Genomic DNA, 24918 nt, shown 5'->3' with positions numbered 1-24918 from the left:
GTGTGTGTGTGTGTGTGTGTGTTTAGATAACCTTTTCAAATCCAGAGATAGAGCTGTTACGGCGAGGGAGACGCAGCCCAGATCCCGGCGGTGAGTTACATCTCAATCTCCTCTCTGGTTTACTGTTGCTACTTCCTGTCTGCAGCTGCATTCATCTGTATTGGCACATCTCCCCCCTCACTCTCATACAATCCCTTAGAGAGAGAGGGAGAGGGAGAGAGGGAGGGAGGGAAAGAAAGGGAAAGAGAGAGAGTGGGAAAGAGAGGGGGAGAGAGAGAGGGAGAGGGGGAGAGAAAGAGTAAGAGAGAGAGGGAGAGAGAATGCAGGGGAAGTGGGTGGAGGGGGAGGTGAGATTGCAATCACACGCTGTTTTTGGAGAGGTGCATTTCTTTTATCTTCGCCTGCATCAGCGTCTCATCAATACTGCCTTCCTAAATAGGGAGATAGTTGAGATAGAAACAGAGAAGAAAAACAGCCAAGAGGGTGAAGAGGGTGTGGGAGAATGAGAGAGGGAGAGAGGGAGAGAAGGAAAGAGAGGGAGAGAAGTGTGTGTGTGTGTGTGTGTGTGTGTGTGTGTGTGTGTGTGTGTGTGTGTGGAGAGAGAGGGAGAGAGAGAAAGAGACAGGGAGAGAGAGCTGGTCCCATCTGATGAGATGCTCAGCCTCCTATTTGTTTGTTGCTGGGCCCTGAGATACAGGATCTCTGTGTACTGATCTGTGGCCAAATGGATTGAATGGGAGTGTAGGGGGGTGTGGGGAAGTGTAGAGGGTGTGTGGGGAGAGGACAGCGCCTCGGTGGCAGCTCTATCGGTTGTGCTGGCCACCGGCCGGGCCTCTACACTAATGAAAGCTCCAGCAGACAGTCCAACATGGCGCCCTGAGACCTGCTGCTGACACTGCGCGTGCTGATTGCGGGGACAGGAGCCACGCGGGCCAGGCGGAGGTGAAGCGCAGGAGGGAGGAGGAGAAGAGGAGGAGCGCCACGCTGACCAACAGGCTGCGGGTGGACATCTTTAAAAAGGTCACTTCTCACAGCACTGCTCACAGGCACATAGCATGATTATACAGTATTATATATAACCAACGTTCCCTCCAGTAGCAGTTCACTTTCTTCCCCTACAGAAGGTGAAAAGTATTTCACTAGGAAGTAAAGTCAAATGTATTTCTAAAGTACATTTGAATTACAGTACACTGATCAAAGTGCCATCATAGACACTTGTGTGAATACACGTCAAAATGTTGAATTTCTGTTAATGGGTGCAGCTATTTACATTAATTATTGCTACATAAAGAAATTAATTAGTCAATCAATTACCCATCACAATTTATTTGTATTACTGTAAGCACATTTCAATACAGTTCATTTACTTAGAAATTAGAATTAAAATGTTTAAATGTCAGTGTCAAAATGTTAGTGTGACGGTTTAATTATGAATTCCAATATTTGGATAATGTCGACTATAGAGCCAGTCTATTCACTTGTACTCATCAGCAGGGGGCTTGTGCTACACGGGTAATTATTATGCAGATGAACAGGTGAAATTGGGCTCTTTGTGTGCTGAATATGAGTCTATCCTTAACAGCACCGGGCCCCCTGGCTCTGATGCCTAATTGCAGGAACTATTTTGATTATTATAAACCCCATCACGGCGTGGAGTAGCCACAGGCGAATGGCATACACCTTTGTCCTACACGCTCAATTAAACTCAGGAAAGGGCAAACAACAGAGCGCTTTTGTGGTTGCAAGTTTTTATCTCCATTCTCTGTATTTGTCTGTTTTGTCTTTAATTGTAGATATTATGATGTAATTATCATGCATGGCCCATAGACAGTCTAAGGTTAATTCAGACCTTTAGGACAAACCCATTTGTCACACAGGAGCGGTGTGATTAGAATCAGGAGCATTAGAACGGCAGGTGCTGTGTTCATTTGCAATCAGGCATCATCTAGGCCACCTGTTGTTCCCTCAGGACCACCAGAATCTGAACTGTACCAGACAAAGCAGAGCAGAGAGCACTCCTTCAAATTATTCATTTGCCTCTCATCTATGGATTTTCCACTGAACAATTTCTTCCATCTCACAGTGCTCATCTGGAAGTATTTTAGGTATCACCAGTCATGTGTGCTTTATCTCTCTGATAAATTTTAAGGTGAACATAAACTGTCATATACGCCTGTTTTCATACTTAGACGTCTCTGTAACCTTTCCAAAGGCATTAATGCATCTCATGAGTACCCTGGATGACTATGTGGCATTGACATTGCATTCCTAAGTATTCTTCAAAATTTCATCACAGCATTTAACAATGGAGTATTCTGCCAAGGAATGTTAACACAAAAACAATTCACCAGGTTAAGAAAATTCAGTCAGAAAAAAACGTGTTGATTGACCACAAGGGGGCACTAGTTGTTCTCAAATTGCTCAACCACCAGAGGATGAGACCGCTTCAGTAAGAGACAAACTGCCAGTCACTGATTTATCCTCTACATGCAAAATATCTCAGCACACCTGATAGTTTCTATTTTGATAGCAAAGACTTTGTATCTTTATAAAGATTTATATTTTTATAAAAGTTGCTGCAATATATGAAGTAATAGTACAAGGATAAAAGTACCCACAAAGTAGAAAATAAGTGTTTTATCCTGCAATCTATGGAATTCCAGACACATTATCACAAGTAACACCTGTGCCTGAATCATTTAGAGCCAGGAATTTGAATAACACAATTTAAATGTATACAGTTCTTATTATTGGTAGGTCTGCACAATGTTTTTCTCCAAATGTTGAGAGCCTAAAGTGAATGTCTGAGAATGTCTTGACAAGACACAGCTCATTTAGTCAGACTATCAACCATTCCTCAAGGGACACATAATCTGCCTTCAGACATTTTAAGATCAAAGTTGTGTTCTAGTAAGTATGTTCAGAAATGAGTTGAAGCAGGCCTTTTGGTCTGCTGCTTTTAGTGTAGTCAGGATATCCAACTCTCAATGGCAAGGCAACAACAACATTTTTATGCATACTAAGCATCTTAGAATCAGACATTACCACTCCCAAGTCCCAACCCAAACTAATTTCAACCCCCATATACCTCATTGTTTTTTAAAGAGTATGCATTTTAAATAATATGATTAGCTTATGAATTTTTAACAGTGATGAGGAGCTTAAAGTTGTGTCTGGTTTCAAATTGAATTTGTATGAGTGTGCAGAAGTGTCCATGCTGTGACTTACAGTGAGTGAGTGAGTGAGTGAGTGAGTGAGTGAGTGAGTGAGGTGGGGGTAGTGGGGGGGGGGGGGGGGGTAGCGACGGGGCCGTCCGTGGGCTTCTGTGCTGGCCAGGCGCATGGTCACCCTCTGAAGAGCTCTATTGTGCTGGGAGTGTATGGGCCCAGTGTTCCGTTGGGAACAAACAAGTCTTTACTGCCAGTGGCCTGGCACAGTAGGCCTACAGGGCAAGGCGAGAGGCCACACACACACACACACACACACACACACACACACACACACACACACACACACACACTAACACACACACACACACACACACACACACACACACACACACACACACACACACACACACACACTAACACACACACACACACACACACACACACACACACAATTGCATGCATGAAGACATGACCACGCACATGAACATTGCATGCACACCGTCGTATGTCATAGTTAACGTGTACGTTCTGTATATCCTCATATGTGCACATTGTGTCACGTTTGTATTCACACAAACACAAGCCAGTCCACACTCATGTGCACGGCCATATGGGGACACACACACACACACACACACACTCCCATTCAGAGCGATGTGCAGACCACTGACCCTTGATGAGCAGAGCAACACGTGCTGCACAACACACCTCACCCTCCATTATCCCCCCTCTCAGTCCTGATCCCTCTACAGCCCTGCTGTTTCCATGGCCAATCCTCCCCTAGCTCACACACATATATGCACATGCAACACACACACACACACACACACACACACACACACACACACACACACACACACACACACCTCTCTCCCAGCCAGTCCGGACCCCCCTCAGTTGTGCGCACGGCTCGCTGGACCGTAGGATCATGCAGGCTGGAAGGGCTCCTGCCGCCCCCTGTAATATGTCCAGCCGGGGAGACCTGCAGGCCTGGCCACTGCTCTCGCTCTCGCCCCAGCTGACTCAGGGAGATAGTGGCTCTGGCTGGCCCTGCAAGGGGAGTCTGCTGCCTGGGGGCTTTGATGCAGTCGGCTTCATTATGCTTGAAAGAATATAAAACAGTAGGAGAGAAACAGGGTCATCCTGGGATAAACAGAGCCCATAACTCTGGAGTTTACTAGTTAGCCACACCTCGTTTTCAATGTGTGCGTGCATGATAGCATTGTTAATGGATGCGTAATAAGTCATTTTAATTAGATTTAGCGGTTGACGCAAGTGCTCAGAGCAAGATGTTCATAATTGGCTACACATTTATGTTTCTGTACAGTTAGGTGTCACGGACGGAATAACTCACACAATGCATTTCACCTGAGCTCCATTTGGGAAGTGTTCCCTCGCCCAGGCCTGAGAATGTGCTGTATGCATTACTCTCTCTCTCTCTCTCTCTCTCTCTCTCCCTCTCTGCAGAAACTGCTGGATCAACTCCTCCACAGAGGCACTGACTAAGGATCCACCGAAGACCAGCGCTCCTTCACTCTTCCTTTCAGACCTCTCCTTGGAAACATCTGGAATCCTCGTCACCCACGCCAACAGCTGCACCTCCAGTGCCTCCCTTATGCTATACGCACAATACCCCATTCCACAGACAGTGTCATGGAGGGGGGATACCAGTGGCTTGACATGAACAGGGGTTGCCGGGAGGAACCAGCCAGTGCCTTGGAGATGGTTGTGAAGACACAGATATGTCCTTAATGCTGATAGTAAGATGTCCTCTATGGCTCTGTTTGGAGCAGCTTTACCTGGGTGTCTGTTTTATGGTGCAAATTAATGCGCTAGAGACCTTTGATAAAGTGAAGACATACATTCACCACATCTCAATGGAATGAGGAACATGTTCTTGGACTGGACATCAAATATAATATGATAATAATAATGTAATATAAATTCAAATGCAGCATAGCTAATGCGATCAAGTCATGTTCCTTAACGCTGCTGAGCCGCAGTGCGAGTCCTTTGTGTGTAACCCAATTTATACGTGTGATGTCATTTCCATAAGGACCGCACAGGATCTGTGCATTCTGAACTGAATACAAAGTGTTATTAAATGGACCTCTCTCTGTTGTCCTGCTACGTGGGTGAGATTCATATGTGATAAAGACCATGCGAGTGATTCAATTCCTGCTCTTGGGTGTCCTCTTGTGGTAGAAGTTGTTCTAGAGGGTGCATATAAAGCAGGTAAACTAATGGAGACCAGGCAGTCTGAGAGGCCACATTGGCTCAACCCTTGGAGTCCTCCTGTTTACCTTATTAGGCTCCTGATGAGGTAGAGAAGCACACAAACAGGGGCACTCCCTCTCTGTTAGACATTAGCTGAGGGCTCCAAGTATTTGACCTCTCCAAATGGGAATTCCCTGCTAATGGAACTCAGTGCACAGTGCTGGTGAAAGAGGCCATTGTCTGCAGGCTATGGGGATGTGGGATGAGCAGCCATGGCTGTTTTAGATGAGTCCCTCTTATCATAAGCCTTAAACGGGCAGACCAGACCTCTCCCATACTAGCCTTTTGCACAGAACATAAATCAAAGCAGTAGCAATTTTTACTTACCCTTGGGAAAGCCGCAGAGGTTGGTCAACATGACCAAGAATAGAATCTTACTTTCATTTGAAGCAGAACCACAAAAATATGGTCGTTGTTATTTTATTGAACAATTTCCCTCTCACCACAATTCATATCCGTGCTTCTTTCACCATTTATGCAATAAGCGTGCATTCCTGCACCATAAGTGGATAAGGCAGGTTTAGCCGAGCCTTTCTTTTAGAATATTTCATATGCTCCTGCTGGCCTGTTTAGTTTCAGGCTTGTTTTTCATATCTCAGTCATATTAGAGCGACTCACTGAACAGATTTCTGCCTTCTAGGCCAACCAATTTTAGAGCTTGTTTATGGTGTCACAAGAAATATTAACATATTTTTACGAGATTCCTTTTTTTAAGGAGAGCGTATGTAGGTCTCATTTTAACATTTCATTTCTTGAACGTTTGACAGGCCCTCTCGAAATAAATGTGCGACAGACTGCGAGTAAGCTCAGAGTCCGTGTGCTGTGCTTTGACATTGCACATAAGCAGCACCTCTGGATGGAGATGAAGAGTGGTGAAATATTGCAGGACAACCCTGGCAAGCACTCCCATTTCTACAGCCCTGTGATCTGAGGGGAGACGAAAAAACATAAAGAGCCGCCTATAAGCCAAGCTCTATGGTCTGTATGATTCAATTTATAGCTGGGAATTTTCAATACATACATTTAGGCACACCTAAGATGTTCCTTGTAGATATTGGGGCTCCATATAGAATATTTATGCATTTGGAGTGTTTTTTCCTGCGCTAGGTTGATGTATGTGCAGTATCACGTGTGAAATTTTGATTGGGTTGGGGGTGAGAGAGAGGCTATCTAACAGTTTGAGATGAGAAGCATCATTACAGATGTGAAATCGAGGTGACAACAGAGAAATATGTCTCCGTGCCTCAACCCAACGCCCGTGGACTGCTGATGGGTGTGTGTCATGCCACTACCGGACGGACACACACACACACACACACACACACACACACACTGGCTTTAAGGAGATTATAGTATGTCCCACGAAGCAGTTAGTCACAGCTGGGTTCCATTTCATATTCCCTCTCTAGCTCCCCGGTACCCTACTGTGAATGCACCCACGGGAGCAGATTCAGGGAGGCACCCACACATGGAACCAAATCAGCTGTGTTTTCATAAGCAATCCGCAGGGCTGAACCTGTGTGTGTGTGTGTGTGTGTGTGTGTGTGTGTGTGTGTGTGTGTGTGTGCCTGAGTATGCGCACGTGCGTGTGTGGGTTCCAGAAACGCCTTGAATAATTAGAAGTCCAAAGCAGAGACTTAAGGAGAGTGCTCTTAGTGCAATGATGCCATGCTAAAGGTATGATCAAACAAGGCCTACAGAAAAAACACAGACTTGGGCTCTCTCTCCCTGCAAATGCACAACTGATTACTCACTCTGAAACTGGCAGTGTGTTTTTACTATAAATACCATTTATGATCGAGTGAGAGAGTAGGGGGAGACATTTTTTCTCATTTTGAAGCCGTGTGTTGGAGGCTGTGTTCTGTGTGTAAATAACACTGGACTATGGAAATGCAAATGTGTAATTGGCATGTCAATAGAGCTAACAGAATTGAATTGGATTGGACTGGGCGAGCGAGAGGGAGGGAGGGAGGGAGGGGGAGAGGGGGGAGAGAGAGATATTGAGTTTTGCTTGAGCACACAAAGAGGTCAGTTATCGTAGCAGTCAAGGTGGATATGCGTTTTCTTACTGTGCTAACAGTCTCCCAGTGATATGAAGAGGAACTGGTGGTGAACTAGCCTATCACTTCTGCCTTGTTCAGTCCTCTTTTCTAATCAAAATTCAGCAAAATTCCCGGGAGCCTTAGTGGATATGATGAAATGATTGAGATAGAGAGGCATTAAAAACAAATGATCTCTCTCCCTCCCTCTGATCTCTCTGTCTCTCTCTCCGAGTGAGCCACTTAGTTGACGTGCCGCATGTGTCTGTGTGTGGGTTGTTTCATTCCTGCATGGTGCCAGGTACACAGAGATGCCAGCTCGAGCAATCCTGCCTCTGACATCTGCACAGGTTCTGCACGTACTCCTGAGGTGGCACACCATATGGCATAACACAGCAGCCAATACATTCACAGTAAACAACACCCCAGTCACTGATCTAATGTGACTTGATCACAGTTAAAGTATTTAAATGTCTAGGTGACATTGACATAATAATAGACATATAATAAAGCATTTTCCAATATGAATATGTTAATAAACTAAAAATAATTATGACTTTGCTATTAAAAGGTTGAACATGTTGAGACATTGAGCTCTAATTTAACTGATGAGCAAAATGAAAACTCTCCCATCTAACTAAATCTAATGTAATAATTTGGCATAGGTGTACAGTATTTGCTTATCCAATAGGCTACCATATGCAAGACCCCAAACGCGAACATCAAGTCAGCCCAATGGTCCCACAGCCTACAGTGCAAAGCATAATTTTAGTTCATGCACCAGACACTTTGCTTGTTGCCCCTTGTATATCGTTTAAATTGGGGGTGCAGTAGCCTATCTTTGTTAGACTTATGTGGTATCAGTCTAGTTTGAACAGGGAGGCTCTAGGACCTTGAGGAGATCCGTGCACACAGCACATGGTTGTATTCATAGACAACACTTTGTTCGTCTGTAAATTGCTTTACAGCCAACGTCGGTCCTATCCAGATGATCGGCCCGATGCACATATTGTTTTCCTTCAAAAAAATTGGGTTTTTAACATTTGAGGTGGCTAAGAATAATTCTCTTTTAAGACGATATTCCATTTGGAAACTTTGAGACTGGGGTTGGTTGGAGCGGCGAGTCGGTCCAGGATTTTCTAACGGTTTCTCGTAGTTGATCATATTTCAGGAAGTGGTGTAGGTCCTGCACATCAGCTGTTCTACTGTATATTATGGTCGCGTTGCCGTGACATACTTGGATTGTCCGCTCATCCCAAGCCGGTCAACATGTCAAACCGGCGATGGACCCAGAAGTTTGCGCTGCTGACAGCACTTCATGTCATAGCCATGACAACTTGTTTCTGTGGCAGCTTGCCATTCAAGACACCTAAAGGTAAGTTTAATTAAAAAATATATTATAGTTTTTTGTAGATTTAAGCAGTTTTTTTCCTCAAGATAAATCTTAATTTAGCTACCACACCCTTAACACAACAATGTTTTGAGCTTTAGGCTATAGATTTGCATTGATCACGACAATGCATTTTAGTTTTTACAACCTATGAGGGAAACATTACATTATATTGGATATATAATGTGTAATATTATGCTCCACTAAGGTAGGCTACTATACTGTTTGAACGAGTAGCGGAGAATGAGTAAAGGCACTGGATATAGGCTAATTCCGGAACATAAACCCATGCATCGTTTCTCGAGCTTTGATCCATGATCATCATAATGAAATCGTCTTGGGGAGATGGTGCGCATCACGGTAATGAAAATGCGATGTATCAACAACATTCTCTCATTAATGGTCCACAAATGGCTGGCGTTTCTGATCTTAATTGCTGCATTGAAGAGGTTTCGATGGAAGGAAGTCGATGACAAGAAATGAATCCATGGAATTTCATAACTAATTCAGTCGGTCGCAATATTTAAAGCTAATGACGTAAAGTTTAGGTATAGTTGGGGTGCCTGCACGAGTCTCATAGGCTAAGGACAAATCATTTCGCGATGCGTTAATGTGCACTGAAGCTCAAAAGTTGTTAGAGGCTGTTTATGAAATTGATCGGAATTAATGACTATGTAGGTGTGGATGAGATTGAAGAGAGCTCGAGGCGTGCGCTTTAGCGCGTGGTGTTGGAGGTGGAAAGCTGATTGAAAGAGTGCTGACATTCACAGCAGGGTTTGAGACAGAGTCTAAGCGTTGACGTGACAACGAGGTGAACACCCCATTTGTGAAGTCTCTGAACGTGATGCTCTGGTCAGGTCATTAGGCTATGCATTTGCCAGAATATAAATATCCATTAGTGACTGGATTAAACCTTCCCATAATTCACGATGGTCTTAAGACCCACCCAACACAGCAACTGAGCCAACTGTGCCATATCCACAGTTCACAGGTCTCTAAATGTCCATTCATCTGGAGCTTGAGATGGAACCAGAGAGACATGGATAGCAAGCTTTCCAGGGTTATGTGGTGTATTATTACCCTGAGACTCCAGTTAAGTGTTGTGGGAAGTGCATCTTCCCATCATCTACCCTGTTGAGAGGAAGGACAAAGCCTCAGTGAGAAGCCTCTACCTGGCGGGAGCCATTAGAAGACTGGCTGAGCCAAAAAGCCCTGGAGGTTTCCATGTGAACAGGTGCTCCAAAGGGCTGCCGTGTTCCAAATTGAAGCCGGATGAGATTGCGCTGTGAAAACAGCATGGAGTGTCTCGTAAGAGTTCAAGGAGAGTGGGGAAATTAGTGCAAATCACCAGCGCTCAGCCTTTACGAGCATGTGTGTGCCGCATGCTTTTTAAACGTATATTTCTTTAATGACTATGATTTACCATTTAGGTCACAGTGACTCAAACCATTGCGCCGTGCGTGTGATACCCTCGGTATGCGTCTTTGAGGCAGATCAGCCGCGAGTGCTGCTGGCCGCTCGTCTCTCTGGGTCATCTCTCCGTGTTCCACTCGCACTCTTTCTCTCCCTCCAAAAGGATACTCCAATCATTTCTGTCGACAGTTGACACAGTTTGTGTCCATATTCATTTCTAGGCCAGCCTTCACAGCATCTGTCAGCTCGCGTACTGGGGCCCACTCTCGATCTGTCTCTTTCCTCCCTCTCTCCTGTCTCTCTCTCATGGTCTCTCGCCCGACGCTGGGAGGACTTTGAGTTGATTGAGCACAGGCTGAAACAACTTGAGCAAAGCGAAAGCCTGGCTGTTGCCTCTCTCTGCCAGTGTCTCCCAACAGCTGTTTAAATTCAGCTCCCTCACTGAGGCGAAGGAATCCTCCAACAAGCGGAGCATAGAGGGAAACGAGACCACTGTTCTGCTGGATTGTCTCATCTGAGCAGATAATCTTACATGGGGGCTTCTGCCGCCCAGATGGCCTTTTTTATACATGGTCTGGAAAAGTGCTTGAGCTGCCTGCAGAGACAGGCCCAAGTCTGAATGTGTTACAGCTGGGCTTCTTTTAACCCCTCAGCCCCCTACTGACCTCGTGCAGGGTCTCTAGATGCACCCTGGGATGGGGTCAGAGGGCAACACATTCCCACTAGCCCGTCTCTGTCACCACTCAAACGGCTCATCTTGCTCGAATCTCGTCAGCGCCTGCTAGTAGTTAGAAGCTGAAAGGTCAGGATGGTCCCAGTAATCCCAACTCTACGGAAGGGGAAGACTCCCCACATCACAAGCTCTGGGGCCACAAGGTGAAACTGCTCTGCTCCCAAGAGCGGCAACTTCCATTTCTATATGTCACATGTTACATGCAGGCATATAGGTCCCTAATGGAAATGATGGACAAAGTGCAAACTAAAGCGAATGTAATAACTTAATACCATACCATGAGAAAGGGCCGAAGTGCAGACATTGGTGGGGTAACATAATGCTCCTACACAGCACACAGAAGCTTTAGTTCGTGCACAAGGCACTTTGCTTGTTGTCTGATGCTGCACTTTGCCTACTTGCCCACTTTGCATTTAAATTAGAGCCCTCCCTTAGTGTTAAGAACTTGAGTTTACATATCTGGAAGATAATGTTCCTAGGTTTTGTACACATGCATGGTTAAAACAACAGGTAAACTGCATGTATTTGTTGTGACTGAAAATAGCATTTATTGAAGTAGAAGAAGAAATGTACCAACTGTTGTTTTGTCTTGTCAGGACAGATATTTTTGGAATGAATTGGAGTGCATATCCTTGTCCATTTAATTTGGCATGAAATGTTGCTGGTGTTTTTTTTTGTCATCTTGAAACACAGCACTATTTACTCATAACCAAAGCTCTCACTGAGCTGAGCGGATGATTTCTCTCCTCTGTTGATAAACCTACATCCACAAGTTTCCATAATGAAGGAACAGAACTCTTTGTATGCTCACGCTGAGTGCGGGTCCATTTTGGTCTATGTATTCTGTAATAAAACAGGAGAGAGCAATATTCACCTTAGCAATAGTCTATTTCCAAATGTCCTGCCACAGCCTCTTTCCCCCCTCTCAGCACTTCTGCCTCTCCCCATTTAAGTTGTTGGAAGTCCTGCATGGTCCACATTGATTTTGGCATCCCAGCAGTTGAGTTGAACTGCTGACGAGTTGTGATCATGGCCTGCCTCTACATATTGGAGATGGGAATGGGGCTTTTGGCTGGGCAGACTTTCTGCTCTGTGTCAATAGAAATAAGGTATAATACTGATTGTAATTGTAACAACAGTCAGAGCTGCAGCAGAAGGCCAAATGTGTCCCTCAGGCTACATGTTAAGTAGCGCTGCTGCAGGCAAACATCTACAAAGCTTTTCCAAAGCGTTTCCATGGCTCAAGTCAGTGCCTGACCTTTTTATAGGCTCCATAAACACCAATAAAGCACCGGTTCAAAGAGGTCAGGCCAGGCTGCTATTAAGGATAATACATTTAGTAATTGGATTAGGAGTATGTTATCCACATCCCATGTGTGAAGAAGATGGAGGCTGTCTCTTTCATGTCTCACCTCTCAGATGTGTAAAGAGCAGCAGGCTGTCACTCAGGTCCTCCGACTCCTCTGTGCCTTGTTGCTATCCGTGAAGATGTGTAAATTTAGATTTCGCAGTGCTAAGAAATCACGGATCATTGAGCATTTCAGGCTGAAGGGAGCCCACCCTCCTCCTCCCTCCTCTGCTCGCCTTGTTCCCATCTGTCTATCTTTCTCTCTCTCTTTCTCTGCTTCTCTGGGTCTTTGGAGGGAGCTGGGGGATTTGTGCTTGGCTGGGGTCTATTGCTTGTGTGTGCTCCCTGCAGGTCAGGGTGTGTGTGTGTGTGTGTGTGTGAAGCTCAGGTGTGTGTCCACGCAGGTGATCCATCATGTGTCCATATGCATGGTGTTCCGGGTGTGTGCGTGGGCTGTGGGTGACGTAAGCGCTCACAACAGAGCCATAGCACAGTGTGACTCAAGCCCCAGAACCAGCAGGAAGCCTGTCTGTCTCTCGACTGTTTGCTCAGATTGCTCAATTTTGCGTCGGATAACTTTGTTCCCATTATCACCACAACCATCACATTTAAATTTTTACATCACTCAACTTTTGTGTTACACTCTTTACTCTACCGTTTGTCTTTGCTGTCTCTCGTTTTAGAATATTTCTCTCTCTTTGTCTCGCTCTCTCTCATTTCAGTTCTCTACAACAAGCTTTATTAGCATGACTTTAATATCTTCAGTCAATCACTATCAGCCCAAGCTGATTGCTTTTGTGACGTTAAATGATAAGAGACTCACGCGGGAAATACAGAGCTTCACATGAATGGAATAAGGAAGCTAACGAGCAACAAGCATAGTCATTTCAAGGTCATTTGAAACAGCACGACCTCCCTATCTCTCTGTCTCTGTTGATGTGTTTTCCCTCTTTGTTTTGTCCCTCTGTGCCATCCATACTCCCTACCTCGCTGACCCGCGATGACCTCGGAGGTTATCTGAGTGGAGCAGCTCTGGCTCTCCTCACCAACACCCGGCGGGCCCATGGCGCTCGGAGGCGGCTCGGCCCGCCCACCCACACATGCTGCTGGACACACACACACACACACACAGACACACGCGCGCACACATGCCGGTGGGCGGGTGGTCCTCAGCCTGACCGCCTGTGCCTCTTGTGCCTCCGTACACACACACACACACACATACACACACACACACACACACATACACACACACACACACACACGCTGCTCCCTGATAGGCTGCTCCTCTCGGCTGGGTCGGTGCCAGCAGCAAAATGCCATCTCTGGCCAGATCACTATAACCTTTTCAGTGCACATTTGTCATGGGGTGTTTCAACAAACGGTGACTGTTTGACTTTATGTGCACTTGCTCAATTCAGAAGGCATTTTCCAGTCAGTCGTGATGGCCAAGCACATCTAGTCTGCTGGACCCAGACGTACGCTCAGCTCTCTCTGTGAGTGTGTGTGTAATCCCAACAGTAAGTGAGCACGGAGCAGTGGACCGCCAGAGCCAGGTTAACACACTTGTGCCCGGGACGTTTACGATAGCATACCTCAGTGGGAGTCAGTGGAGTGTGACAGTTTGATATTATCTCACTCCTTCCCTCTCAGTGCAGGCGGCCGCTCTCGACCGCGCTGGATGTCCCGGGGGGCCGGAGATGGCCATCAAGTGTCCTCGCTCTTCCCCCTCGGCTCTGGAAATGACACGTTGTCATTTGGAGCCGTGGCCGAATGGTTGATGTGGACAGCACAGCTGCGATAGATCCGTGGGCTTTATGGGATAAAGGGCTCTCCTGCGCTCTCTTTTTTGGACTCAGCGCCAGGGCCATGTGCTTCCTTTGACCGTACGCGTCAGCAGTGCCAGCCTGCGAGCTGGAAGCCGGGCGGAAACCCCGACGTGGGCACAGAGGGCATTTACCCCGAAAGGGACGACAACAATTGTGTGAAGTGGCATCACACGCTGGACTGGCACCGGAGGACATCACGTCGTCTATTGTCTCTGTGTGACCCTGTGGCTGACTCAGCCGGGGAACAGGATGTGTGAGGCCTCGTCTCTCTCTCCCGCTTGCGCTCGCTGAGGAGAGTCCTGAGAGATGATGAATGTGAGAGACCGGGGGGTGAGGGGTGGGGGGGTGAGGAGGACAGAAAAGCGTTACTGGACACTGTATAGTTGACCACTAATGGGCCCAATTATGTACTTTCTCTTGCGTTTAAACTGTTTGGGGGATATGTAATGTGTGCGTTATTTTAAGTTATTTCTCCACTTAAGCGAATCTCTTGATGTACAATCCTCCAATGGCCTGAAGGAAGGCTGACCGCCGCAGACGCGAGGCCAGGCATCATCCAGGGCGAGCCGCCCCTCCCAGAGGCCATGGGATGCATGAGAGGCTCTGCTCTGGAAGTGGAACGTGACTCGGTTCCCCCTCCGCTTCCGCCCTCAGTCCCATCGGACAGCTGAGGGCGTGGGTGGGGGCGGGGGGGGGGGGGGGGGGGGGGCACAAGATGGAGGGCTCTCCCGTTCTCTTGCTCACGCCACTCCAAAGGGGAAATGGGGAGGTCTTCCTGTGCCCTGTGTTAGGTTACCAGTGATGTCACCACCAGGCATGATGGCTTCCTACAGGGACCTGCAGACTGTTTACCCAGGGTCCCCTTACTGGCTGAGCTGTTTAGGATGGAGGAAGGCCAACATTAACACCCACCCGCCCACTGGATTTACCCCTGCGGCCCTCCACCCCCCCCCCCCCCCCCCACCCCCCCCACACACACACACACATCCTCACTCCGCAGGGCCAGGGAAGAGCAGATTAGCCTGAGGAACAACAGCTGATAAAGGCCCGCTAAGCCCTGCCGCTGATTTGTGTGTTTTCGTATGGATGGGGAAGCATTGAAGATGGATCTGTGGTGCTTTTCTTCAACACAAAGGGCTATGAAGGGAAGTGTTTTCAGGGAATAACTAATTAAAAATACATACTTCGTTAATGAATGGTGTATTCAGTAGTAATTGTTGTTTTCGCCCCTTAAACTATTTGGGCTGGTCTGCTTTGCAAAGAGTGAGTTAGTTAATGATATTCAATCAAAATGTCAACATGCATCACAACCTAAAGTATGAGGCATTAAAATGCATGAGCTTGTTTTCAACATCAGGAGTTTATTTTGCTCCTTCTGCATTAGACACTAATGTGCAGTTGACAAAAACAGATGTTCTCTAATGAGGCTACAGCACATGCTCTGGCATAGCTTCGAGTCCCACTCTCCTTTTAAGTTCCACCGTAAATGAACAAACGTGCGGAAAAGGAAATGTCCGAGAGCATCCGTCAGGGTGTATTACCTACAGTATGTGAATCGCACACTTGCAGCCAATCTGGGGGCTTGTCTGGTCCCTATCTCCGTCCTCCCCTCTGCTTCTTGGAGACATTTGTTTTCAATGGCGAGTCGTTCATCCATGGCTGACTGTGCCGTGATTGGATCAGTATGCTCTCATTAAACCCTCTCCTCCTCTTCCGCCAAGGTCTGTGTTTGAACCCCAGGCTTTCCCATCCTTTCCCCGGATCAAAAAGACGCTGGAATCGAGACTCCATCTTGTTTCTATTGCCAACTGCTGTTTCTTTTTTTAACTCCCTCAAACTCCCCCCTTCCACACACACACACACACACACACACACACACACACACTACTTTTTCCCTTCAAAAGTCAGAGTCAGAAGAATCATTCTTGTCGCTGTCGGCAGTCGTCTTTTTTCCATTCCTAATCAAATGCTGCTCAGCAGGGTGACTTCTGGAGAACAAGTCCCACCACTGTGGTGCCAGGGGCTGACTGGGGCAGTGAAAGTTGACCCTGCGCAGTCCTTATGTGGCTATGTGAAGGGCACACTCAGATGCCCAGTGGGAGCTCACTGTCATCAAATGAGGATGAAAGCCACTGAATTCTAGTTGCAGTGAGAAGACGGATAGGAATTACCCTGAGCCTACTGACAGCGAGAGAAAGAGAGAGAGAGAGTGAGAGAGAGAGAGAAAAGAGAGAGAGAGGGGGAGGGGGAGAGAGATACAGAGAGAGAGAGAAGGCAGTGGTTCCAACCGTAGGACTTTGGGTCTTAGACATGACTAATTTAGTTCCTTACAGTGAAGCTACTGGAAGGGATGGCACCAAACTGTTTCACCGTCTCCCTCAATTTAACAAAGCTTCAGAAGTAAGTGGACACACTATAGGCTTCTTTTTTTTGCGGCTCTGAAAAAATTGACAGTTTTCTTTTGAAGGTGTGTTGATAAAAGTGCTCTAGTTGTCACACCACATAAAAAAATCCTGGAGAGACGTTCTTTATATTCCAGTGTTATTTCACAGGTGAGTGATCGCTAGACTCCCGGGATAGTGCCTCTGTCAACAGGAGTTCTCCCGAGCATCAGATCATTACACTCGCCGAGCAAGGGAATGACACCGGCGCCTCTGTTCTTGGGAGGATTAAAACGTACTCCGGCAATGGCTGCAAGATCAAAGGGGTGTCATAATGTCAGTCACGTTTATGGAACTGGCAAGGTCTTATAACTGCCTAAGTAAGAATTAAACACCGCAGTTACAGTACATGCTGCAGAAACAGTTTGATTGTCATTAAAGTTTCACTGAAGCTAAAATTAAGCTTCAGAGAGATGAAACGCTCTCATTTGCAAGGCTTTTAAAAATGTGATTGTTCTGGAATAGAACACACACACACACACACACACACACGCACTTGCTTGACACACATGCTTTATTGAATTTTATTGAAGAAATATAAATAGACCATCTGAAGCTCTCCCCATACAGTAGTTGTGCATCGTGCCAGTCATTGGTTTGGAGGGATTTATTAAGACTTGTGTTTACACATGCCTTTATTGAGCATGTTAATAAGCTGTGGTGCCAGTTTTATCACTCACTTACTGCATCTGGTTGCTTTTCCTATTGCTTTCGTGCTCACAAGGGCTACTTAGACACCTCCACCACAGACCCTGCACTTTTCAAAAGGTTGGCGTAAGAACCCGAAATAGAGTTGCAGCATGTCTCCGTCTCATAAGAGTGTTTACAAGAGAGGAATAAAACTGCTATTACGCCAAGCTAACAAAGACGAGCATTGAGGACAGCCCTTAATGCACAGGAAAAACGATTTGCCATGGTTGTGAACCTTGCCTTCAAAGGGTGGCATCGGAACGAAACGGTCGAGAACGTGATGGTGATTCCATCTGTGGGCTGAAATTCCCTCGTAAAAGAGCGGCGACCTCGCTCTCACCCTCACCGAGCATTACGGCAGCTCCAGTCGGATCAGCTTGAGGTGCTGCTGTTTGTTTTTTTTGCTTGAGAGTTTGGTCCAGGTTAAAGAGTCAACACCCAGTGCATCTCTCCCTCTGCTTTTTGGAGTGTCGGCATGTGTATTTATCTCCAAAGACATGAGCGCTGCTCTTTCACACACACACACACACACACACACACAAACACACATGCCTGGTTTGTGTCAGGCTCTGGCCCTCAGAAGAGTCTGGGTCTCTCTCTGTGGGGCTGTGGCAGAGATGATGATCACCAGCCCACCAGCATGAAGGGTGTCCCAAGACAGAGGTCTCTGAAATAATGTGCAAAAGAAAAAAGACAAGATAACACACACCCGCGCAAACACTCACACACTGTTGGCAGATACTGCTGACTTTTTTTTTTTTTTTTACCCAAACATTTAAGCTTCTTTTGGAGCAAAGACCCCTGAGCCCCAGAAGAGTGGATATAAGCTATTCTGCAGCTCATGTTTCCTTACAGAAACACACACATGTACACACACACACGCACACATCCTACACACTGACATACGCACAAGCATGTCATCCTATTTAGAAAAGGTTGGCGGAGGTACTGAGAACAAACAACATACACGCTCTCCAATGTTTGGCCAGACAATGACGAGCATTAAACAGGAAGGCAACAAAAGCGCCAGTAACTTCTCAGGCTTTGGAGAAGGAGCTGGATTTCTGGCACAGACCATCCACTCCCGGCTTTGTTTGAAAACGCTCTTGACCTCAGCATTGCAGTATTGCTTTATCACTCACTCCTGCCGGGGCTGCAGGCCTGGATTGTCAGGCTTGTGTGCATGCATGTATAGCTGCCTTCTCATGTGGATGGACACAGGGCATGACGGAGACCATCTGGACCTCTCAGGCACTGGCCACCCTGAGGTTGTCCAGCGCCGGATCGAGGATGCGAGGGTGGGAGAGGGGGAACGTGATTTGTCGGGGCGAGAAAGCGCGCGCAAGGCCTCTCTCTGCCTCGGCTCTGTAAGACACCACAAAGAATCCCAAAGTCTCTGTAGTCTCTGTAGATTTGCGTCCTCTGGAAGAGCTCAGTGCATAAATGGCATGCAGAGAGGCAAGGATGTGGGGGAAGAGCTTTGAGCTCTGGAGGAGACGCAGCTCAGTCCGCGTTCCTGGGCACTGAGAGAGCCTTGTCATGGCATTGAAGAAGACAGAAGAGAGAGAGAGAGAGAGAGAGACAGAAGAGAGAGAGAGAGAGAGAGAATATGACGCTTTGGCTGATCAAGCTTCCTACTTAAGAGTTTTATGGAAATCAGCTTTGGAGAGAGAAGGTGGTGGTGGGGGGCGGGTCAGAATAGATAGAGTGGAGGGAATGGGTTTCCATGGAGACTGACATGTCTTGTCCCTTGATGTCTGAAAGCATTGATTAGTGAAGTTGTAGCTATGCTGTTACACTCTTAAAGATGGGCTTTGTTGGCAGGGGATGGGAGCTGAAGAAAGAAGCAGATGTTGTGAGCAGGCTTAAATGCGTCCCATCTGACCACAGAGTCCAATTTCTGAAGGGTTTCTCCTTACTCTCTGAGAATCTTAGAAACCAGTTTTTCAAACAGTTATGAAGCAGCCTCGTCGCCAACTACCTTATATGTGATCAATTTTGTTCGCAGCTCAGTTGGTACCAAATTGACTGGCTTTTATTGAGCGTGTGCTTTGATGTGTTTTTCCCCTGAATAATAGAACAAATCGAACGAGTTTAAAACAGTTGAAGAGAAGGATGAGGTGGGCAGTAGAGACCAGACGAATGATTTTGGATTGAACGTGGTTGTTGTTTGAAATCCTGTTTTTGATTTTTCTCCCCACAGAGTTTACCGGACCTGGTCCTGCCGGTCTGACCGGTCAGCAAAGGGCCGTCCCTCCACCTCACCCCCTCCAGACCATCGAGCCTCTGCTGCTCATAGGAGGCCGTCGGAGACCCATCAGCCACCTGGGGTCACTGGTAGGTCCACATATGGATGTCTTCATGTCAGTGAGAGGACAGAAGCGATGCATCTGCACGCAGTTCACAAACACACAGAGCACACGCATCAGTAACCACTTACGGGTTTATGTGTGTGTCTATAGTCATGGTGTTTTACTGTTGGTATAATCGGGGGCAGTTATTTATAGATAAAGCAAAACAATAAAATCAAACCAATGTTGTCAGCAAGTACTTGTCAGGACAAGCGGGTCAGGGTTGACAGTAACAGTGTGAAAACAGGAGATGACAGAGAGACATTCTCTCGTGAGTGCAAATATTTGGTCTGGGCTCGGCGTGGAAACTCAACTCAGGATCAGTGTCTGCTCGTGTGCCGGAACCCCCCGGACCCTTCTGGGGGAAAAAACAGTGTTCGGACAGTGTCAGGTCCAGCAGATGAATGAAAACTTTCACCTCAAGACATTTCAGATATGGGAGAGTGTACAGTCAGGGCATGTTTGCCTCTTTGTAGCAGGAGGGAAATGGAAGCGGGTGAGGGAGAGACAGAAAGGGCTGAGAATGTCAATGAAATGTAAGAAATTCGGGATCTCTCGGCTGTATTTGGAGTAACTCATGCCAGACATGGCTTTTTGGGGAAAAAAAAGAAGTAGAACAGAAAGACAAAAAGGTGCTTGCAGCTGCCAGCCATGTTTAAAACATTTCTCAGGTTTCCTAGAGCTGTTACAGAGTCTATTCACAAGTTAATTCTTTTTTCCTGGCATGCTCCAACAGAAAGGTGTGTGTTACCCTGGGAGGTACAGGACTGTATAAACCGTTCGGCCTTGCACATGTAATATTTCTTCTGAATGCAGGAAAGAAAAATTACAAAAGCCAAGTCCTTTTGGCAAGTTCACGAAAGGATTGGAAGTCATTTACACTGACCAGTGATTCGTCTGCGTGGGTTTCCTGATGTGAACAGATCTCAGCCAATCTGGGGATTTGAGTCCTGTGTAGATAAAAAGCACTTATGTGGTTGAGCGACTTTTCAAAGTGGCTCCATGTGTCTTTCTGCGTAGGTGGTGGGGGGGACTCCGGAGAAGCGTGATCCAGCACTCGGCCTGTAATCAGAGTCCGCACGTGTGCCACAGTCAACAAGGATCTGTTTGCGAAAGTGCTGCTCGTAGGCATTTCTTTGCACATTTACCCCTGATGTCGTGTTTTCATAGCGCGGTTATTGAAACAGCATGCCAGCTCTGCAGAATGCGCTCTCTAGGAGTGCAAGGGCCTACAGTATGTCACAGGGGGGCGCAGGACATGCAGGACCACCCAGACATGTGTGTGTGGGGGGGGGGGGGGACTGGACAGTGGGGGGGCCAGCACAGGGGTCTTAGGAGGAGCAAAGATGAGAGGCTCTCGGGGCTCTCCCTTGTGCAATATGATAATGATGAGTTTGGCGCGGGCGGGCGGGTGGAGGGATGGACGGCCCTGGCCGGCTGGCCGCTGCTCTCCACACAGCGCTTGTTTAGTCCCGCTGGCCGCGGCTCCAGGCCTGGCCCACTGACCAATGACCTGATTCTCTTCAGGGATTGCGCTCAGTCTCAAGACTCACTTCCTCTCTCTGTGTCCGAGCGTGTGTGTGGTCTTCAATGTGTGTGTGTAGTGTGTGTGTGTGTGCGTGTGTGTCTGTGTGATGAGGTGTAAGTGTGTGTCTAACATATAGTATTTGTTTTCATGCATTTGATATGTGTGTATTCTTCTTTGTGTAAATAGTGTGAGTGTGTTCGTTTGAGTGTGTGAGGATGTGCACCTGTGTCTGTGCCTGTACTTGTGTGTTTCTCCATGTCCATGTAAGCAAATCTATAAATCTGTAAAATGTGTGTGTGTGTGTGTGTGTGTGAGAGAGAGTGTGTGTGTGTGTGTGTGTGTGTGTGTGTTGTGCCCTGTGAGAACGAAATGATGAATGCCTTTTTATCATTCCCTTTCACAGTGCAACTAGATGCTAAGCCCCCCACGCACAAAGCCATAAGTCAGGCGCTGAGAGCCCGGAGTTGAAAATGGATTAATGTCACTTAGAATTGAAACATAAAGCTAATCCCCGTGAGCCTCGGTGCTAAGACAGTGGGAGAGATTGTGCGCCGCTTGTAAAACAACTCCGCCGTGTTTTCATTACTCTCCCGCACAAAGCTCGCTTCTAAAGCCGGCATTATGCTCCGCGCTGAGCACGGAAGTCCCACCATGATGCCTTCTGCTCGACTCTGGGCTCGCTGGGATGGGATGTCTTCAGCGTGTGTGTGTGTGTGTGTGTGCGTGTGTGCTTGTGTGCTTGTGTGTGAGAGAGAGATCTCTGTCGGATTTCATCAAACAGCAGCATCTCATTAGACAGGGAGTGACATGAAAGACACAAGAGCTCTTGCCATTGGTGTTGTTCTTGTTTTCTGCCCCCGAATGGCTTTTGTAATGAAAGAAGAAAGAAATTCTGCTGCTAATATGAAGTCTGTGATGAATATTGTTCCTCTGAGTTCACCTATGCTATCTGTCGCTTCCTCTCCCAATTCCCCATCTCTCTCTCTCCATCACCCTCTCTATCTCCATCACCCCCTCTCCATCACCCTCTCTCTCTCTCCCTCTCTCTCTCTCTCTCAGGGTCATCCTGCATCCCTGCAGGTCCTAGTGGAGGCAGAAGGTGAGCAGCTGCTGCTTCGGCTGGAAAGGAATGAGTAAGTGTCCCCCTCGTTTGTCTCTTGGCAGCTCGCTTGACTCGGAGCGCTGCTGACGCACTCTGGACACCAAATCAGTGACATATGCAGGGGCCCCCCGGGGCGCTGGCGGCCATGGCAGGCCATCAGAGTGAGAGTGCCATGCCCCACGCCGCCATGATGGAGCAAGAGCGCTTTCTTTCACACCACAGATGCAGACCGCATCACAGCTCGGGCTTTATGTGATCAGTGTCCCGAAACAAAAGACCTGAACGCCAAGCGTCCCCACCGAACGCAGTCAAAGCCCACCGCAGCTCTGACAAGAGCCGTCATTAATGGGAAACTGCTGGATGGCTTGGGAAAGGAGTGGGATTTCTTGCATGCTGCTTGTGGGTGTTAGCCCATATGGATGCCAGAGTATGTGCTGAAGCTAATGTCGCTAGACAGTAGCTCTTTGCCTTTGTCTCTAGAAATGGCTTGTTTATTCCATGTAAATAGGAACATGCCACAAGCTACACAATATGTCTGAAATATGTCTGCGTCAAACATGGGGACAACAGGGTCCCTGTTCAAATGGCTGGGCTTTGTAGAAGACAATGGGTAAGACATTCAGTGGAATTAGCTGAACCTGCTGACTTGTATTGGTAAGAAAGACTGCTCCTCTTCTCTGACTGGCATAGCTCCTTTTCACCAAGGTAGCTGGAGTGCTGAGAACTGGCTGACCGCTGACCACATCTCTCTAGACTGTGTGCTCCTAGAATAAACAAAAGCTGCTCTGCTGTACCACAAGACAAACGGATGTGAAATGTAAGCGACTGTTGGGTGATGTCAGAAAACTGGCGTATTTGCTGCCAGTGATACGCATGCTAGCTAGCTCATTCACTGTTCTGTTTAGCTCGCTAGCTGTTCTGTTTGTGTGGAAAAACTGCTAAGATTGCCATCTTCTCCTTTACCACACCTTTGCTCCAGCGTGTGGAAAGGAAACTGGTTCTCTGAGGGTTAAACCAATACTGAACTGGTACTACTGTAGCACTTCTGGTGAAAAGGCTATAGTGTGGCTGCCCAGCGTTAGCCCTCTTCGCGCCATTGTAAATATTTGACCTGAAAAAGTCTCTGGTTGCTGCTCGCTCCTCTCTCTTGTTCTCGTTTTGTTCTGCTCTGTTCTGCTCTGCTCTGGCACCCTCCTCTGCTGTGCTGCGCCGCTTCGGGGAAGAGCTTGGCTGCGCTCACACATCTTGTGTTTCTGTGTGTTCTGCTTCCGTCTCCACATTTTAAACAGGTGCAGGATGTTTTTCTTTTTTTTTTTCTTTAAAAAAAAAGCACTTCGCTCACCTTTTTTGGGTGATTAAGCAAGTGCTGGGGTTCACTCTTTCACTCCTCTCTCTCTCTCTCTCTCTCTCTCTCTTATTTGTCCCTCACCCTCTTCTTTTGTTCTTTCCCTTGTGATTAATATTAATGTTTTCACATCAAAAAAAGGCAAAAATTCCGTGTGGATAGAGGCAAAAGGGTCCTGTCTCTTCAGACCCAGCACTCCAAGATGTCTAAGCGCTCCAGGCGATCTCCATGCGCTCTGCTGAGGATAAAGCTCAAGAGGAACAGGAAAAAAAAGCCCAGTTCGTTTGAGAGGGCGGCCCGTGTCAGTCTAACAAGGCGTGTGTAACGTGCCACGCGTGACGTGAGGAGATGCTCTCTGGTGGAGCAGGAGCAGGAGCAGGAGCAGGAGCAGGAGCAGGAGCAGGAGCAGGCTTTTTGGAGAGCCGTCTGACAGCTCTCAGCCTCGGGCAGCCGCGCTTGAAAACAACACCTAATTACAGGCTCCGTCGTGGGTGAGGTCGTGAATAAGGAGCGCATCCGACTCGCAGCGTTCGCGTTGCTCGGCTGATGCTGAATGCATAATTTCATTTGGAGTTTCTCTGCACAAGGGCAAACAGGGGAGAGGAGGCAGAGCTGTAAACAAGACAGTGATGGAGGATCAGATCAATATGTGGCCTCAGACTCCACGGAGAAGTTTTGGCAGAGAGTCAGTTCCACAGCATGTGAAATTCATAAAGAGACAATGGAGTCAAGTAGAGAAGGCATTTTGATTGACTCGTCTAAGTGGGTTGTGCTTTTCTGCCATCTGCGATGGTGGGGTTGTAAGTCAAGACAGTTGGATTTGGTTGGAGAGAAAAGTTAGAAGGAGAGAGAGGATGATGAAGTGATGAGAACGGAGAGAATGAGATAGAGTGGTTGTGTGTGTGTGTGTGTGTGTGTGTGTGTGTGTGTGTCTGTCTGTCTGTCTGTCTGTCTGTCTGTCTATGTGTGTGTATCTATGTGTCTGTCTTTGTGTGTGTGTGTATGTGTGTGTGTGTGTGTGTGTGTGCTGACAATGTTTGTTCTAAAGTGTGTATCACAGAGCCTACATCAGAGTTAAAACGAACAAGCTCTGTCTAAAAGTCCTGGCAGGCAGGCTCAGAGTTGCTGATGAATACCAGTTGTTAAAACATGACCAAATAGAGAAGTAGAGAAGGGCAAGGAAGGAAAAAGAAGAAAGTTTGTCAAATGAAATCATTAAAAGTGAACACATGGATTTGTTTATTTTTTATTTCTCAGATTTC

The 24918-nt window shown here is 47.1% G+C and overlaps 2 protein-coding genes across 2 annotated transcripts in view; both read left to right on the top strand.

Annotated features, from left to right (window-relative positions):
• c22h10orf90 (chromosome 22 C10orf90 homolog) overlaps positions 1–5331 on the top strand; it is an 18926-nt gene extending 13595 nt beyond the window's left edge. Inside the window, exons 8-10 of the mRNA XM_062527074.1 lie at positions 27–90; positions 921–1020; positions 4638–5331. Of these exons, the coding sequence (XP_062383058.1) occupies positions 27–90; positions 921–1020; positions 4638–4676 (203 nt within the window). The 3' untranslated portion in view covers positions 4677–5331. The remainder of the gene's footprint in view (positions 1–26; positions 91–920; positions 1021–4637) is intronic.
• Positions 5332–8782: 3451 nt separating this feature from the next.
• LOC134069966 (disintegrin and metalloproteinase domain-containing protein 12-like) overlaps positions 8783–24918 on the top strand; it is a 77664-nt gene continuing 61528 nt past the window's right edge. Inside the window, exons 1-3 of the mRNA XM_062526136.1 lie at positions 8783–8861; positions 19534–19667; positions 22269–22342. Coding sequence (XP_062382120.1) covers positions 8816–8861; positions 19534–19667; positions 22269–22342 — 254 coding nt within the window. The 5' untranslated portion in view covers positions 8783–8815. The remainder of the gene's footprint in view (positions 8862–19533; positions 19668–22268; positions 22343–24918) is intronic.

This window comes from Sardina pilchardus, chromosome 22 (assembly GCF_963854185.1).
Source record: "Sardina pilchardus chromosome 22, fSarPil1.1, whole genome shotgun sequence".
NCBI classification, from domain to species: Eukaryota; Metazoa; Chordata; class Actinopteri; order Clupeiformes; family Clupeidae; genus Sardina; species Sardina pilchardus.
This window is presented reverse-complemented; position numbering and strand designations above follow the sequence as displayed.